We start from the raw sequence: 19,449 nt of genomic DNA on the forward strand, positions 1-19,449 counted from the left end.
ACCGGCGACGATGCCCCACTTCCGGTGATTTACCGGAAGTGGGGCATAAACTGGCTGTCAATGTCATAAAAGGTTTAGATACCAGATGTTAGGAATCCGTACAGTCCCCATAACTACTTCCGGGTCAGGAACAGTGACTTCCTGCTAATGGCGGCGCCCTGGGGTCGTACAGAGCGGTAGAGTGAAGGGCAGGGTTTATACCTCAGGGCTGTGACGGTGACAGTGTGCTCCGAGCTGCCTCCTCAGGGCTGACGGTGACGGTGTGCTCCGAGCTGCCTCCTCCGGTGCTGACGGTGACGGTGTGCTCCGAGCTGCCTCCTCAGGGCTGACGGTGACGGTGTGCTCCGAGCTGCCTCCTCCGGTGCTGACGGTGTGCTCCGAGCTGCCTCCTCCGGTGCTGACGGTGACGGTGTGCTCCGAGCTGCCTCCTCAGCACTTTCTACAATGGTTCATTTAAGTGAGTATTCCTTCTCCTCACTGAGGTGTGAGGCGGCCTCCCTGCTATCACCTGTGCATGCTGGGAGTTGTAGTTCTGCACCATACAGCTCGCACGTCTCTGTATTGGGGGACAATATCACCTCACCTTTAACCCGTTCACTACCCTATTATCGTCTGGGTTTTTTCGCTCCCCTCCTTCCCAGAGCCGTAACTTTTTTATTTTTCCGTCTATATGGCCGTGTGAGGGCTTGTTTTATGCAGGACAAGTTATACTTTTGAATGACACCATTTTTTTTTTACCATGTCATGTACTTCAAAACGGGGAAAAAAAATTCCAAGTGCCGTGAAATTGCAAAACAAGTCCAGTCCCACAGTTGTTTTTTTACCATGTTCAATGGTTATAGAAAATGCAGGGAAGCCCACACTGTTGTTTTCATTGATTTATTTATAGAGCAGGCGGCGGCTGATGAATACTTCCATCAGCTGCTCCTGCTGTCACTGTTATTAGCAGGGGTAGGCTGATGGGAGTAATAGTCCCATTAGCCACTGCTTGCTCCTTTATCACTTAGATGTAACTCTCATCATTCTCTCCTGCTCGCGCCGATCGCCGGCAGAGCAGGGAAGAATGATGAGAGCCGTGTTCAGCACCCGGCGACGGGAAACAGCGCTCACTGTAACGCTTCCTCAGTGCCGATGCGTGTCACACGGATGACATCCATGTGTGTGCACGTGTGCTGGATGTTTTGTGGCCCATGCTGACATTAAAAAAACGGACATGTTAGCGTGTTTTTCCCACGGACGCAAGCTCCATGGAAACACACTTGACGTGCCCAGACCAATTCACTTGAATAGGCAAATAGCGCTCTGCTCTTCCCGAGTCTCTCCGCATGGCTAAGTAGCGCTGTACAGCCACATATTGGGTATTGCCACGTTCAGTAGCACTTGTGGGACAAATTTTGGTGCCACTTTTACCCACTTTTTGTGTGAAAATGTAAAATCTTTGGCTAAAACAAAATTTTGGTGTTTAAAAATGTAGGTATTTTGTTTTCACTTCACAATGGTATAAAATTCTGTGACATGGTGTCAATATGATCACTGCACCCCTAGATGAATTAATTGAGAGGTGTAGTTCATAAAATGGGGTCAGTTTTTTTTTTTGGGGGGGGGGGGTTCTGCTATTCTGGCACCTCATGGGCACTCCCAGTGGGTTATGGCACCTACAAACCATAACAAAATCTGGCGAGCTTTGCACTGTGCCTGAAAAATATTTCCCGGTTTACATGTAGGGTATTGGCACACTCAGGAAAAAATGGACCTCAGTTTGTTGTAAAAAAAAAAAAAAATCCTATTAGCCCTTAGAAAAACTACAAACTTGACGCTAAAACAACATTTTAGTGGTAGAAATGTATTCTTTCTTCAGTGCTCAGTGGTGTAAAATTCTGTAAGGCACATGTGGTGTTGAAATGATCACTGCACCCCTAGATGAATTCATTGGGGTGTGTAGTTTGTAAAATGAGTTCACATATAGGGATTTTCTGCTATTCTGGCACCTCAGGGGCTCTGTTAATGTGACATGGCACCCTCAAACCATTCCAGCAAAATCTGAACTCCAGTATGGTGCCTCTTTCCTTCCGAGCTTTGCACTGTGCCCCGAATGTAGTATTCCCCCACATATGGGGTATCGGCGTACTCAAGAAAAATTGCACAAAAACTTTTAGCATCCAATTTATCCTGTTACCCTGGGTAAAATAAAACAATGGGGGTGAAAAGTTCATTTTTGCTGAACAAAATGATTTTTTATTTTTACAGCTGTTATAAACTTCTCTGAAGCATTTGGGGGTTCAAAGTGCTCACCACACATCTAGATAAGTTCCTTAGGGAGTCTAGTTTCCAAAATGGTGCAACTTGTGGGTGGTTTCCACTGTTTAGGCACATCAGGGGCTCTCCAAACGCAACTTGGCGTCCCATCTCAATTCCAGCCAATTTTGCTTTGAAAAAGAAAAACGGCGCTTCTTCCCTTCCGAGCTCTCCCGTGTGCCCCAACAGTGGTTCCCCCCACTTAAGGGGTATTGGCATACTCAGGACAGATTGCACAACAACCTTTGGGGTCCAATTTCTTCTGTTACCCTTGGGAAAATGAAAAATAAAATGGATCTAATTTTTTTTTTTTTTTTTTGTGAAAAAAAGTTAAATGTTCGTTTTTTTTGTTTTTTTTTTTGTTTTAAACATTCCAAAAATTACTGTGAAGCACATGAAGGGTTAATAAACGTCTTGAGTGTGGTTTTGAGCACCTTGAGGGGTGCAGTTTTTAGAATGGTGTCATTTTGGGGTATTTTCTATCATATAGACCCCTCAAAGTGACTATAAATGTGATGTAGTCCCTAAAAAACTAAATGGTGTTGTAAAAATGAAAAATTGTTGTTTAACTTTTAACACTTATAACACTTATAACGATAAAAAATTTTGGTTCCAAAATTGTGCTGGTGTAAAGTAGACATGTGGGAAATGTTACTTATTAAGTATTTTGTGTGACATATCTCTGTGATTTTAAGGGCATGAAAATTCAAAGTTGGAAAATTGTGAAACTTTCAAAATTTTTGCAAAGTTTCTGTTTTTTCGACAAATAATCGCAAGTCATATCAAAGAAATGTTACCACTATCATGAAGTACAATATGTCACTAGAAAACAATGTCAGAATCATCAGGATCCGTTGAAGCATTCCAGAGTTATAACCTCATAAAGGGACAGTGGTCAGAATTGTAAAAATGGGCCTGGTCATTAACGTGCAAACCACCTTCGGGGGTTAATGGGACAAAATGAGGGTGATTTAAACTTTTGTTTTTTTTCCCGATATTATTTAAAAATTTTTTTTTTTTTTTACTGAATTTCTTAAGTCTCCATAGAAGAGTTGGAGCTGCGATCGTGGAATTGCTTGTGCCTCTGTCAGTGATTGACAGCGTCATTTAACTAATGGACAGGCGCAGCTCCGTTCCACCCACAGCTGTTAGAGGCACTTCATTGCTGCTTTAATCAGCCATCAAGTGCAGAGAAAGATGCGGGCTCGGCGCATGAGCCCGCATCAAAGGCAAGTACACTGCTTTTGACATACAAGTACATTAGTTCGTGAAGGAGTTAATGAAACTGTCAGCTAAAAAGTTGTTAATGCACGTTATCTATTGTGTATTATACTCCAGACGTGCGCTCACTATTCTGTTGGTGGAGTCATCGTGTACATACATGATTTATCCTGTACTGATCCCGAGTTACATCCTGTATTATACCCCAGAGCTGCACTCACTATTCTGCTGGTGCAGTCACTGTGTACATACATTACTGATCCTGTATTGATCCTGAGTTACATCCTGTATTATACCCCAGAGGTGCACTCACTATTATGCTGGTGCACTTACTATTCTGCTGGTGCATTCACTGTGTACATACATTACATTACTGATCCTGAGTTGCATCCTGTATTATGCTCCAGAGCTGCACTCACTATTCTGCTGGTGCAGTCACTGTGTACATACATTACAGTACTGATCCTGAGTTACATCCTGTATTATACCCCAGAGCTGCACTCACTATTCTGCTTGTGCAATCACTGTGTATATCCATTACTTATCCTGTATTATACTCTATACTTACAATCTTGCACGTCCAGAGTTACAATTTCTAAGCATGCACAGTGTGCAGAATTATTAGGCAAGTTGTATTTTGATCACATGATACTTTTTGTACATGTTGTCCTACTCCAAGCTGTTCAGGCTTGAGAGCCAACTACCAATTAAGTAAATCAGGTGATGTGCATCTCTGTAATGAGGAGGGGTGTTGTCTAATGACATCAAAACCCTATATAAGGTGTGCTTAATTATTAGGCAACTTCCTTTCCTTTGGCAAAATGGGTCAGAAGAGAGATTTGATGGGCTCTGAAAAGTCCAAAATTGTGAGCTGTCTTGCAGAGGGATGCAGCAGTCTTGAAATTGCCAAACTTTTGAAGCGTGATCACCAAACAATCAAGCGTTTCATGGGAAGTACACAACAGGGTCGCAAGAAGCGTGCTGGGCAAAAGAGGCACAAAATAACTGCCCATGAATTGAGGAAAATCAAGCGTGAGGAAAATCAAGCGTGAAGCTGCCAAGATGCCATTTGTCACCAGTTTTGCCATATTTCAGAGCTGCAACGTTACAGGAGTAACAAAAAGCACAAGATGTGCGATACTCGGACATGGCCAAGGTAAGGAAGGCTGAAAAACGACCACCTTTGAACAAGAAACATAAGATAAAATGTCAAGACTGGGCCAAGAAATATCTTAAGACTGACTTTTTAAAGATTTTATGGACTGATGAAATGAGAGTGACTCTTGATGGGCCAGATGGATGGGACAGAGACTGGATCAGTAAAGGGCAGAGAGCTCCACTCCGACTCAGACGCCAGCAAGCTGGAGGTGGGGGACTGGTATGGGCTGGTATCATCAAAGATGAACTTGTGGGACCTTTTTGGGTTGAAGATGGAGTGAAGCTCAACTCCCAGACCTACTGCCAGTTTCTGGAAGACAACTTCTTCAAGCAGTGTACAGGAAGAAGTCGGTATTCATCAAGAAAAACATGATTTTCCCGTCTCCCATGACAGCACACCTGAGAGGGATCCGCCCAGTCAGGACAGGAAACCTACTGAAATAAAAGGGCGGTACCTCTCCCTCACTTCAGTTGGGTTTCCTGTCCTGATGGGAACCCTTGTGCTGACACACGGCGGTTTTGATAGAAGATCCACTTACCTGCTCCTGTCCCGGCACTGGAAGCACAGGCAGGGCGCCTGTATGTCGGCCTTGAGGAGACGGTAGCGCCGTTCGCAGATCCCGTGGGGCTCTTGCGCACGTGCGGGCGTCGGTCCAGCACAGTCCGGACTCCTGGGACGGTCCTGTGTCTGCCACGCCGCTCTCTCCCCCTCAGCTGGGCGACTTCCGGGCACGCGGCTGATGTCGCGCGCAAGGTACGCTGGGAATGGGCGTGCCTGCGTGATGTCAGACCGGCGTGCCGGATCCAAGATGGCGGCGCCCATGGAAAGAACGCCGGTGACGTTACAGGCTTGCCGGCGGTGTTCAGAAGGGGGAGAGGAGCTTAATGGTTCCCGGAAGAGGTGGGGAGCACTGAGGATGACCCTTTATTAAGGGTAGAACAGCGCTGAACATCGCTCATTCCATACAGCTTTCCAGAGATGGAGGATCGTATGGAGCAGCAGCAGCCTTTACAGCAGCAGCAAGAGCCCCTTTCAGGTGATGCACCTGCTCACCAGCGTACTAAAATGGATAGCCGCTCGAGTGGAAGGAGTGGCAATCGTCCTGGTCGGTCGTCTCAGGATTCTTCTACCTCCAGGAGGAACATTCCCCGTGCTCCTAGTCTGCCTCGGAATCCGGTACCCTTTATGGTCAGCGGGTGGTGAGTGATCTACGTGAATGTCACCCTGGTGGTAATGGGCTACTTTTTCTGTTTACTTGGCAGGCGCCGAGGAAGGCTAGCTCCAAGACAAAGAATAAAGAGTGTGCCCTCTGTAGAGTCCCGTTGGCAGTCCAGTGGCAGAAGAGTCTTTGTGTAGATTGCATCCAAAAGACTATCCAGGAAGAAACCCCTGACTTTGCCTCTAGTCTTAGAGCGATAATCAGAGCTGAAGTAGAATGCTCTGGTAAAGCAGCCCTTAAGAAAAAGGGTGGTAGAGACCTAGAACCAGTTTCTGTTTCCGAGTTTTATCATTCTGATGAGGAGTGTCAGGAAGAACCATTATCTCCCTGCTCCTCCTCCTCTAGGTCCTCTGGCTCCTCTTCAGATAGCGATGTTGGGGGCTGTCCGTGCTTTCTTACCGAGAACATGGACAAGCTGGTAAAAGCCGTTAGAGCTTCAATGGGCCTAAAGGATGAGAAAGCAGCCAAATCCCTGGAGGACATTATGTTCGGGGGTTTAGAGGAGAAAAGAAAGCGTACCTTTCCAGTTAACTCCAAAGTAAAGGCCCTTATAGAGAAAGAATGGAGGAAGCCAGAGAAATCGGGTAATCTGCCCTCGGCTTCTAAAAGACGTTACCCCTTTGAGGAGAAGGATTCAGAGACTTGGGATAAGGTTCCAAAAATTGATGGCGCAGTAGCTAAATCATCTAAAAAACTATCCCTTCCCTTAGAAGACTCTGGTGTATTAAGAGACCTCCTTAGATAAGAAAGCGGATGGATTCCTAAGACACACCTGGGAAGCAACCGCAGGCGGTTTAAAACCAGCAATCGCAGGAACCTGTGTCTCACGTTCCCTTATTGTCTGGTTACAGCAAATAGAGGAGCAGTTAAAATCTAAAGCTCCAAGAGATTAAATTTTAACCAATGTGACTATGGCTAAAGGAGCGGCAGCCTTTATAGCAGATTCTTCAGCAGACTCCGTAAGGCTGGCGGCTAGAGCTGCAAGTTTATCCAATGCGGCTAGACGTGCTCTCTGGTTGAAGGGGTGCCCGGGCGACTTACCCTCAAAGAATAGACTCTGTTCTATACCATGTGATAGCCATTTCCTATTTGGTAAAAAATTGGAGGACATTTTAGAGAAAGCCGGAGACAGGAAAAAGGGTTTTCCTCGCTTTCCAGTGGACTTTAGAAAGCCTTATTTTCGGAGGGGCAAATTTAGTAGGGGCCGCCCCCCGGGAGATAGAAGGAGTTGGGACTCCAGAGACAGTAGGGGATCTGGATATATGTTTAAAGGTCCCTCGACTTCAACAAAAAAGCCCTCCCAATGACGCCAGGCCAGTGGGGGGAAGGCTTTCGTCTTTTTTCCCAGCCTGGGTAAACATCTCCCCCAGTCAGTGGGCTCTGAAGGTGGTCAAAGACGGCCTAAAAATAGATTTTGTTTATCCACCGCGACAGACTTTTGTTTCAACACCCCAAAGAAAGACCCCGGAAGAGCAGCTAGCCTTGGAAACAGAGGTATTGGAGCTGGTATCAAAACATGTTCTGGTAGAAGTCCCGGGGGAAGAGCAGGGAAAAGGTTTTTATTCCCCTCTTTTTTTGATAAGAAAGCCAGATGGGTCACTGAGAACTATTGTCAATTTAAAAAATCTCAACCAATCGGTAGTAAACTGTTCCTTCAAGATGGAGTCTGTGAATACAGCGATAAAACTCTTGTTTCCACAGTGTTTCATGGCAGCTATCGATTTAAAGGACGCCTACTACCATGTCCCAATTCATCGAGACTTTCAGAAATTCCTAAGGGTAGCAGTTTATGTCCAAGGTTGTCTCAGGCACTATCAGTACGCTGCCCTCCCATTTGGCCTGTCAATAGCGCCAAGAATTTTTCCAAGCTGATGTCAGAGGTCATGTCCTTCCTCCGCTCCCGGAACGCAGTAATAGTTCCGTATCTAGACGACTTCCTGATAATAGGGAATTCAGCGGAGCACTGCCTGTCACAAATAAAAGAGGTTACGGCGACGCTAGAGTTGTTGGGGTGGAAGATAAATCTCGCCAAATCAAGGTTGACGCCGGAGCTAGTTCAGTCCTTTTTAGGCCTAGTTCTGGACTCCAGGCGTCAGCTTTGTCTCCTACCAGAAAACAAGCTGGTCAAAATTCAAAATCTTGTGGAGGCAGCAATTCAACACCCGGTAATGACATTGAGGAAGGCAATGTCCTTGCTGGGTTCTCTAACGTCCTGTATTCCCGCAGTAAGATGGGCTCAGTTCCATCTAAGACTGTTGCAGTGGGAGTTCCTGTCTGCACAAAAATGGTTAAAAGGGCATTTAGAGGGCAAGCTATGTCTTTCATTGGAGGTAACAGGTTCCCTAAAATGGTGGGCCATAAGAGATCATTTAGCATCGGGGGTCCAGTGGATAACTCCGGTAGAGCAGGTCATCACCACAGACGCAAGCGGTACAGGATGGAGGGCGCATTTAGGAACTCTCTCAATTCAGGGGTCCTGGTCCCATCTAGAATCACAGCAGGCGTCAAATTTAAGAGAGTTATGGGCCGTAGAAAGAGCTGTGAAACACTTCCTTCCCATCCTTCAAGGTCACCATACCAGAGTCATGTCGGACAATCGCGCAGTGGTAGCATATATCAACCACCAAGGGGGGACGAGATCCCCTTCACTAATGAAGTCAGCATCTGTCCTCCTACAACTAGCAGAGCGCCACCTACTATCCCTCTCTGCTCTCCACATAAAAGGGGTCGAGAATACGAGAGCAGACTACCTAAAGGTACCGTCACATTAAGCGACGCTGCAGCGATAGCGACAACGATGCCGATCGCTGCAGCGTCGCTGTTTGATCGCTGGAGAGCTGTCACACAGACCGCTCTCCAGCGACCAACGATGCCGAGGTCCCCGGGTAACCAGGGTAAACATCGGGTTGCTAAGCGCAGGGCCGCGCTTAGTAACCCGATGTTTACCCTGGTTACCAGCGTAAAAGTAAAAAAAACAAACAGTACATACTCACCTGCGCGTCCCCCAGCGTCTGCTTCCTGACACTGACTGAGCTCCGGCCCTAACAGCACAGCGGTGACGTCACCGTTGTGCTTTCACTTTCACTTTAGGGCCGGATCTCAGTCAGAGCAGGAAGCAGACGCTGGGGGACGTGCAGGTGAGCATGTACTGTTTGTTTTTTTTACTTTTACGCTGGTAACCAGGGTAAACATCGGGTTACTAAGCGCGGCCCTGCGCTTAGTAACCCGATGTTTACCCTGGTTACCAGTGTAAAACATCGCTGGTATCGTTGCTTTTGGTGTCAAACACAACGATACACGGCAATCGGACGACCAAATAAAGTTCTGGACTTTATTCAGCGACCAGCGACATCACAGCAGGATCCTGATCGCTGCTGCGTGTCAAACTAAACGATATCGCTAGCCAGGACGCTGCAACGTCACGGATCGCTAGCGATATCGTTTAGTGTGACGGTACCTTAAGTCACAAGACACTGAGGCAGGGAGAGTGGTCTTTAAATCCCTGGGTGTTTCATCAGATAGTGCAGGCTTGGGGCTTACCTGTAATAGATCTATTTGCCACTCTAAACAACAGGAAAGTAAAGAGTTTCTGTTCGTTAGACCCGAGGGAGAAACCTTTCGCGGTAGATGCTCTTCAAATTCAATGGAATTTCAGTCTCGCTAATGCGATGATTCCAGCAGTGGTGAGAAAGATCAGAATGGAGCAAGCGAGAGTAATTTTGATTGCTCCATTTTGGCCGAAAAGACCTTGGTTCTCCCTCCTGAGACAAATGTCTATAACCGATCCTTGGATTCTACCAGAGATTCCGGACCTGCTAACCCAGGGCCCAATATGCCACTCTCAAGTGAAGGGCTTCCATCTTGCAGCCTGGAATTTGAGAGGGCATTACTGAGTAGGCGGGGGTTTTCACCAGGGTTAGTCTCCACCTTGTTAAAAAGTAGAAAACCAGTAACATCGAGAATTTATGGTAGAACATGGAAAAAGTTTCTGGATTTTTCAGGACAACCTTTGGGGGACGAAGCTCCTGTGGGTACTATTTTAGAATTTTTACAAGCAGGTTTACAACTGGGTATTTAAATCTGGTGTTAGATGCCCTAACCAAAGGTCCATTTGAACCCTTGCAGGAATCATCGATAAAGACACTCACTCTTAAAACAGTGCTTCTGGTAGCATTAACATCAGCCCGTAGAGTGAGCGACTTGCAGGCCCTGTGTGTCTCCCCTCCTTACACGCAAATTTTTGATGACAGAGTAGTACTCAGACCAGATCCGGCATACTTGTACTTAAATTCCATAGAAGTCAAGAAATCGTGTTACCCTCTTTTTGTAATAATCCTAAGAACCCAGGCGAGGCGAAATTTCATACACTGGATGTAAGGAGAACTATTTTGCAGTACATATCCTTAACTAGTCAGTGGAGGAAGGATCAATCCCTGTTTGTAGCCTTCCAGGGTAGTAGAAAGGGATATGGGGTATCCAAGGGTACTATCGCCAGGTGGATTAGGGAGGCTATTTCCTTATCCTATGCTTCAAGCGGCGGCCCGATCCCTGATGGCATCAAGGCTCACTCCACCAGAGCTGTGGCTACTTCCTGGGCAGAAAAAGCAGAGGTATCGATAGATCAAATTTGTAAGGTCGCTACCGGGTCCTCTCAGTCTACCTTCTTTAGACACTACCAGCTAGATCTATCCTCCTCGACTGACCTTACCTTTGGTAGAAGGGTGCTACAAGCGGTGGTCCCTCCCTAAGGTGGTTCTTTCTCCAAAAATCTCTCAGGTGTGCTGTCATGGGAGACGGGAAAACACCAAGGTTACTTACCGGTAGCCGTTTTTTTCCGGAGCCCATGACAGCACCTGTATATTCCCTCCCTTCTTTTTCACCCTTTGGTGCGCACTTTTTAGCTGGGTGTGTTTTGTTATAATTATGATGTGGTGGATTGCCATGTACTAACCAAGAGGGCCTCTCATGCTCTGAAAACCCAACTGAAGTGAGGGAGAGGTACTGCCCTTTTATTTCAGTAGGTTTCCTGTCCTGACTGGGCGGATCCCTCTCTCAGGTGTGCTGTCATGGGCTCCGGAAAAACCGGCTACCGGTAAGTAACCTGTTTTCATGCTGGACAATGCTCCATCACATGCCTCCAACTACTGCACAGCGTGGCTGACAAATAAAGGTCTCAAAGAAGAAAAAATGACATGGTCCCCTTGTTCGCCTGGTCTGTACCACATAGAGAACCTGTGGTCCCTCATAAAATGTGAGATCTACAGGGAGGGAAAACAGTCCACATCTCGGATCAGTGTCTGGGAGGCTGTGGTGGCTGCTGCACGCAATGTTGATTGTAAACAGATCAAGCAACTGACAGAATCTATGGATGGAAGGCTGTTTAGTGTCATCATAAAGAAAGGCGGCTATATTGGTCACTAATTTTTTTGGGGTTTTGTTTTTGCATGTCAGAAATGTTTATTTCTAAATTTTGTGCAGTTATATTGGTTTACCTGGTGAAAATAAACAAGTGAGATGGGAATATATTGGGTTTTTATTAAGTTGCCTAATAATTCTGCACAGTAATAGTTACCTGCACAAACAGATATTCTCCTAAGATAGCCAAATCTAAAAACCCCACTCCAACTTCCAAAAATATTAAGCTTTGATATTTGAGTCTTATGGGTTGATTGAGAACATAGTTGTTGATCAATAATAAAAATAATCCTCTAAAATACAAGTTGCCTGATAATTCTGCACACAGTGTACTTTACTGGATCAATGTTATTTTTTTTCATAATGGCTTGGTGAAGAAGTTTGGGTTGTCTGATGACTAGCTTTTTGACCGTTTCCTATGACGTAAAGCAGAATGGTGAACGCAGCTCTGCTTTATACTACAGGCTCTGGATGTGGATCAGAGCAGAATAAATCATGTATTAGAGAAGCTTTGTAAATCTGTTTGGTGGAGTAGAGCCATGTGTAAGCTGCACGTGGTTTTCAAATCTAACTTTTAAGGAATTTCCTAATTTCTTTTATTCCAGCGTCTTGGGTATAAATTACCCAAATTATAATACTTGTCTGATCTTTTATTTTTCAGCATCGCAGGCCCTGAAGCGTTACTATGGGGGCTACGTGGTGATCCGAATGGCTCTAGGTGGCTGTGCTAATAGACCTTTTTATCGCATTGTCGCTGCCCATAACAAGCGGGCACGGGACGGGAAGCACTTGGACAAGCTTGGCACATATGACCCGTTACCTAATGTCTATAATGAGAAGCTGGTCAGCCTCAACGTAGATCGAATAAAATACTGGATCGCTTGCGGAGCACATATCACCAAACCGGCGGCCAAGTTATTCGGTGATTACTAGGTCTAGAAACTGGATGTGAAACTTGGGGGCGAGTCCACAAAGCATGGCTTATATACAATTACTCCAGAAATATTTGGACAGTGACCGAATCTCTGTGATTTCAGCTCTGCAGGCCGCTTTTTTTTTATATAAAATGAAATAACTGAGATGCAATTGAGGTGGAGACTTTCAAGTTTAATTACAGGGGTTGAAAAATATATGAAAAGTAATTGGACAAATTAAGTTTACCATAAATAAAATATAAATCTTTTTATACTTTTAGGGTATGTGCACACGATGCAGATTTAGTGCAGAATTGGTGCAGAACTGCACTGTGATTTACAGTACAATGTAAATCAATGTGAAAAAAAAAAAAAAAGCTGTGCACATGGTGCAGAAATATCTGCGCAGAGACGCTGCAGATTTCAAAGAAGTGCGTGTCACTTCTTTTGTGCAGTTTTGCAGCGTTTCTGCACCCCTCCATTATAGAAATATAATCTGCACAAAAAACGCACTAAAAACGCAGCTGCGGATTCTGCCAGGAGATGCAGATTTTGTGCAGAAAATTCTGCACCTCTTTTCTTACGTGTGCACATAGCCTTATAGAGAATCCTTTGCAGGCAACAACGTCACCAAATGCAGGATTTCCTCCTGTATGATGCTTTGCCGGCCTTTACTGTAGCTGACTTCAGTTGCTGCTTGTTTGTGGGTCTTGAGAATGAGAAATGCGGCTCGATGGGGCTGAGATCTGGTGATGACTCGACATATTGCAAAATATTCCACTTCTTTCCTTAAAAAAAAAAAACTCCTGGGTCACTTTGCCAGTCTGTTTTGTCCATCTGTACTGTGAAACGACGTTCACTTAACCTTGCTGCATTTTGTTGATTGAGTGGAAATATCACCCTGTACACTTCAGAATTTGTCCGGCTGCTTCTTTCTTCAGTCACATCATTAATAAACACCAGTCGGGTGAGATCCCATGCATGCCTGCGCCATCACACTGCCTTTACCATGTGTTGCAGAGGATGTGGTGGGCTTTGGACCCTGAGCAGTTCCAAGCCATCATACCTTCTACTTCCCATCATTCTGGTACAGGTTGATCTTAGTTTTGATTTTACAGAACTGGACTGGCTTCCTTAGATTTTTTTCTTTTTTTTGTCTAAAGGTACCGTCACACTCAGCGACGCTGCAGCGATATAGACAACGAGCCGATCGCTGCAGCGTCGCTGTTTAGGTCGCTGGGGAGCTGTCACACAGACAGCTCTCTCCAGCGACCAACGATCAGGGGAACGACTTCGACATCGTTGAAACTGTCTTCAACGATGCCGAAGTCCCCCTGCAGCACCCGGGTAACCAGGGTAAATATCGGGTTACTAAGTGCAGGGCTGCGCTTAGTAACCCAATATTTACCCTGGTTACCATTGTAAAAGTAAAAAAAAAAAAAAACCACTACATACTCACCTTCTGATGTCTGTCACGTCCCCCGGCGTCCACAGGGTTACGCGCTGCTGCTCAGAGCTTCCTGCACTGACTGTCAGCGCCGGCAGTAAAGTAGAGCACAGCGGTGACGTCACCGCTGTGCTCTGCTTTTCGGCCAGCCGGCGCTGACACAGTCAGTGCAGGAAGCTGCGCGTAACCCTGTGGACGCCGGGGGACGTGACAGACATCAGAAGGTGAGTATGTAGTGGTTTTTGTTTTTTTTTACTTTTACAATGGTAACCAGGGTAAATATCGGGTTACTAAGCGCGGCCCTGCACTTAGTAACCCGATGTTTACCCTGGTTACAAGTGAACACATCGCTGTATCAGCGTCACACACGCCGATACAGTGATGACAGCGGGTGATCAAGCGACGAAATAAAGTTCTGGACTTCTAGCTCCAACCAGCGATATCACAGCGGGATCCAGATCGCTGCTGCGTGTCAAACACAACGATATCGCTATCCAGGACGCTGCAACGTCACGGATCGTCGTCGTTCTCGCTGCAAAGTCGCTTAGTGTGAAGGTACCTTAAGTCTAATTTGGCCTTTGTATGTTTTAAGTCTGATTAATGGTTTGCAGTTTGTGGAGAAACCTCTGTATTTGCTCTTGTGAAGTTTTCCCTTCATGGTAGATTTAGATACTGAAACAGACTTACTGGAGTGTTCTTCACTTGGGTGGATCTTGGAAAGGTTTTTTTGTTTTTTCTTCACCGTGGAAACTTTGTCTTCCATGGACGACCAGCCCCTTTTGAGTTCCCAAGCTCACCGGTGTGCTCTTGTTCCTTTTTTATTTATTTTTTTTCTCCTTATCATAATAATTATCTGTTTCACTTCCATTGAGAGCTCCTTTAACCGCAAGTTGTGAGTTCACAGCAACAGCTTCCCGATCCAAATGCCATACCTGGAATTGGCTCCAGACCTTTTACCTGCTTAACTGATAATGGATTACTGAGGGAATAGCTAATTCAGCTCATTACAGAGCCTTTGAGATAATTGTCCAATTACTTTTGCTCCCTTTGAAAAAGAGGCAGCTTCATATTAAAAAAAAAAAAAAAAAAAACCTTTCTCCAATTGGGATGCAAAACAGCCTAAAATTAAACCTGAGTGTCTGCACTTTAAGCCCTCATTGATTATATAACTGTCTTGAATATATTTAGATAATCTGCTAAAATGCCAAAACTTGTGTCACTGTCCAGATATTTCTGTACCTAACTGTACATTATTCCTGGGAGTGTGCGACCCTCACCTTTTTATGTGCTGGTCCATCTGCAGTAAAGAACAGGTAATCCCTTTGTCATTTACACATGTATTCACCCCTTTAGGAAATAGCGGACAGGGGATTTTCATGTGTCGCTCTTTAGCTGATCCCATGACGTATAGGATCACGGTGGGTGAAATGCTGCACGTGACCAGTGCGGTGGGACATCTGCGAGCTGCCTTTTCAGTAGCAGATAGTGGGGAGGGAACGTGTAGTATTGTATGACACCCATGCAAATATTAATACATGGACATATTTCATCACTTTTTTTTTTTTGTTGCACAAAATTCTTCAGCATTGAAGCACATGGCTCAGAATTTTGTGCAAAAGAAAATGCTTCTTTGATTTTGTCTTTGACTTGCTTTGTGACTAAGCGCAAAAGTCACAAAATAGGGCCAAACTTTCTCCATAATATCTGGTGCGCATAGAATGCACTAGCACACAATTGTCTTAACTTTTGTAACTTTTTCTAAAAAGTCTGTACAATTTAAAAAAAAAAAAAAACGAAAGTTAAAGGAACAATGCAAAAAAACACCAAAGCTAGTACACAAGAAATAAAACATATGCAATAATGAATCGGGCCCTTTGTGTCTGCTAGAGCAGTAGCTGCTCTTTGTGGCAACTCTAGAGGATGTGGTGGTCTTATGGGGAGGTTGCTTTTCCATGTACCCTGATAGCAGAGGCATAGCTATAGTTGTACTATAGAAGACCCTGAATAATTTGGTCACTGTTAGATTTTTGACTTGGGACCCATGCACGTCAAGTTGTGCCGCTGCCTAGTAGGATAAATGGAAGGGGGGATTATGGAAAGAGAAGGCAAATCTGTGTCATTGAGTATGAAAGTAAATTTTTTTTTTTTTTTTATCCATGTTCCATTGTTGAATAATATCATTATTTTTCCTCCCGTTGCTACAGGACTCGCTGGATTTTTTCCTCTGCACCCAATGACGATTACAGAGGCTGAGAGGTTAAGAAAAGCGAAGGAGAAGGTGGCTGCACAGTCTGAGGAAAGTACAAAGGAGGAGGCAGAGACCCCTGCGGATTGAATGAATTGACATTTTTACTGTATTGGACACTCCCACCCCTCCTGGATCTAGAGAATCATATTTTTATTTTATTTTTATTTTATTTTTTTACTTATTGTGTTTCTATGAAATCTTTGTTTGAAAAAGATTACATTATTACTCTGGAGCTTGGTAAGAATAACCAGGACTTCCAATGCAATAAACTCAAAAAGAACCTCCCTTCGACAATCTTTGTACACGTCAGCACAATAAAATTCACTATTGTTAATTTATCAAATTAAGCTATAAGTAAAAGATGCAAATGCACAAAAAAAAGTGAATGGAACAATATCGGTCACCAGGATTTTTCCACACTGAGAGCAGAATAATATAGGGGCACAGACCCTGATTCCAGCAATTTGTCAATTACTTTGCTGCAGTTTTGGTAAAATCTGTTTTCTCTGCTGCAGATTTACCAGTTCTCTGAATGTTAAGCTCTGTATAACCTCGCCCACACCACTGATAGGCAACTTTTCTATGTACGCTCTGCATAGGCATACAGTTGCCAATCAATGGTGGGGATGGGGTTGTACAGAGCTCATGAGTATGGAAGACTGCATGGCAACACCTGGTGACAGATTCCCTTTAAAAAGGGCTATGTACACCTCTAAATTTGTATTTGCATTTACCTTCTAAATGTAGCATTTTGTATGGTTTCCATTACCTACTATTTTGCTCTTCTGCACAATCCCGTCACCTAGCTGGCTGCTTTGCAACTAATGGCCCGTTATCAATCAAAGCTCTGCTCCTGTCTCTGACAATTGTCTCTTCTCCACCTTTCTGTTCTGTGTTATACCGAAGTCAGACATCCATGAACCATAGTTCTACCTTCTGTGGTTATCATGAGCCGAATATAACAGCCTCATAGGTAACATTCATGATCCGTGTATGAACCATGATGGCTAAACCGGCTGACCTAAAATCAACAAGACTCGTGAGACACATAGATCTTTATTTTAAACACTATTATTCATATTTTCTCTGCAGCAAACGCTGCTGCAGGGAAGATATGAATGGCGGCTTCAGCACCATGTGGGGGGGACAGCGCTTACTGTAGCGCTGTCTCCTGCACGCCACACGGACTGCACACGGAGAAGGTCCGTGTGTGGTCCGTGTTTTACACGGACCCATTGACTTTAATGGGTCCATGTAATACGTGCGCTCCCACGAACACTGACATGTCTCCGTGTTTGGCACACGGAGACACGGTCCGCAAAAAATCAATGACATCTGCACAGATGCATTGATTTTTATGGGTCTACGTGTGTCAGTGTCTCAGGTACGTGAGGAAACTGTCACCTCACGTACCGGAGCAACTGACGTGTGAAACCGGCCTAAGGTGTACTAAGTTATTAGGCAACTTCATTTCCTTTGGCAAAATCGGTCAGATGAGAGATTTGATGGGATCTGAAAAGTCCAAAATTGTGTGATGTTTTGCAGAGGGAGAGGGATGCAGCAGTCTTGAAATTGCCAAACTTTTGAAGCGTGATCACCGAACAATCAAGTGTTTCATGGCAAATAGCCAACAGGGTCGCAAGAAGCGTGTTGGGCAAAAATGGCGCAAAATAACTGCCCATGAATTGAAGAAAATCAAGCGTGAAGCTACCAAGATGCCATTTGCCACCAGTTTTGCCATATTTCAGAGCTGCAACGTTACTGGAGTAACAAAAAGCACAAGGTGTGCAATACTCAGGGACATGGCCAAGGTAAGAAAGGCTGAAAAACGACCACCTTTGTACGAGAAACATAAGATAAAACGTCAAGACTGGGCCAAGAAATATCTTAAGGGCTTGTTTCCACTTGCGAGAAACACGTCCGTGTCTTGCATGTGGAAACCAAGCTCTGGCGCCGGCACTTTGGAGCGGAGCGTGCAGCTCCATGTGTTCCTATGCGGCCGCACGCTCCGCTCTGAAGTGCCGGCGCCAGAGCTTGGTTTCCACATGCGAGACACGGACGTGTTTCTCGCAAGTGGAAACAAGCCCTAAGACTGACTCTTCAAAGGTTTTATGGACTGATGAAATGAGTGACTCTTGATGGGCCAGATGGATGGGCCAGAGGCTGGATCAGTAAAGGGCAGAGAGCTCCACTCCGACGCCAGCATCAAAGATGAACTTGTGGGACCTTTTGGGGTTGAAGATGGAGTGAAGCTCAACTCCCAGACCTACTGCCAGTTTCTGGAAGACAACTTCTTCAAGCAGTGGTACAGTAAGAAGTTAGTATTGTTCAAGAGAAACATGATTTTCATGCAGGACAATGCTCCATCACATGCCTCCAACTACTCCACAGCGTGGCTGGCCAGTAAAGGTTTCAGAGAGGAAAAAATAATGACATGGCCCCCTTGTTCACCTGGTCTGAACCCCATAGAGAACCTGTGGTCCCTCATAAAATGTGAGATCTACAGGGAGGGAAAACAGTCCACCTCTCGGAACAGTGTCTGGGAGGCTGTGGTGGCTGCTGCACGCAATGTTGGTTGTAAACAGATCAAGCAACTGACAGAATCTATGGATGGAAGACTGTTAGTGTCATCATAAAGAAAGGCGGCTATATTGGTCACTAATTTTTGGGGGGTTTTGTTTTTGCATGTCAGAAATGTTTATTTCTAAATTTTGTGCAGTTATATTGGTTTACCTGGTGAAAATAAACAAGTGAGATGGGAGTATATTTGGTTTTTATTAAGCTGCCTAATAATTCTGCACAGTAATAGTTACCTGCACAAACAGATATCCTCCTAAGACAGCCAAATCTAAAAAAACCCACTCCAACTTCCAAAAATATTAAGCTTTGATATTTATGAGTCTTTTGGGTTGATTGAGAACATAGTTGTTGGTCAATAATAAAAATAATCCTCTAAAATACAACTTGCCTAATAATTCTGCACACAGTGTAGTGAAAATGATAGTTCATGCTGCACACAAGTGCCAAAATGGCAGCAACAGGCACCCCGACTGCCATGGCGAACACTTGGCCCCTTGCTATTGCTTCACCAGGTGTGTTTGGGGGGGTGGCGATGGGCAAGTGAAATGGCAGGCCTCTTTTAAATGCCACTGTTAAAGATAGACAGTGACATTTGAGGAGGTAAGAATTCTAAGCTGGCTCTGATCGCTGCTGTTAGAGGCAGGTTCTGGCTGTAAAAGAAAAAAAAACACCTGGCACCCAGTGTATGTGGCATGAGCTTTTCTCCTAAGCCCAAATTGCTCAACTGCACCCAACATATAATGTCCTAAAAGCTTGCTCACAGTAAACACCTGTAAGCAAGCAATTTGTAAAAAAAAATGTCATGAAGATCAAGCATTTTACTTACAGTTTTCTTTAACTTGAATTTTTGGTGGCATTTTCTATTTGTTATCTTTAAGTCCAATAAGGAACTCTTTGAGAAAACCACCCAAAAAATAAACACACAAGAGCAGACAGCAGTAAAAAGAAAAA

General features: G+C 44.8%; 1 protein-coding gene across 3 annotated transcripts; it reads left to right on the plus strand.

Moving 5' to 3' along the window:
• Positions 1–210: 210 nt before the first annotated feature.
• MRPS16 (mitochondrial ribosomal protein S16) lies at positions 211–16,202 on the plus strand. Of its 3 annotated transcripts, none has more exons than XM_077250277.1 (4): positions 211–288; positions 405–457; positions 11,971–12,231; positions 15,875–16,202. In XM_077250277.1, the coding sequence occupies exons 2-4, from the start codon at positions 445–447 to the stop codon at positions 16,003–16,005; spliced, it is 405 nt and encodes a 134-aa protein (XP_077106392.1). In that variant the 5' UTR covers positions 211–288; positions 405–444; the 3' UTR covers positions 16,006–16,202. The 3 variants fall into 3 exon arrangements, with proteins under 3 accessions (XP_077106392.1, XP_077106394.1, XP_077106393.1); XM_077250279.1 differs by having other exon boundaries at positions 227–361; positions 434–457; XM_077250278.1 differs by having other exon boundaries at positions 247–394; positions 434–457.
• Positions 16,203–19,449: the final 3,247 nt, after the last annotated feature.

Source organism: Ranitomeya variabilis, chromosome 4, assembly GCF_051348905.1.
Source record: "Ranitomeya variabilis isolate aRanVar5 chromosome 4, aRanVar5.hap1, whole genome shotgun sequence".
NCBI classification, from domain to species: domain Eukaryota; kingdom Metazoa; phylum Chordata; class Amphibia; order Anura; family Dendrobatidae; genus Ranitomeya; species Ranitomeya variabilis.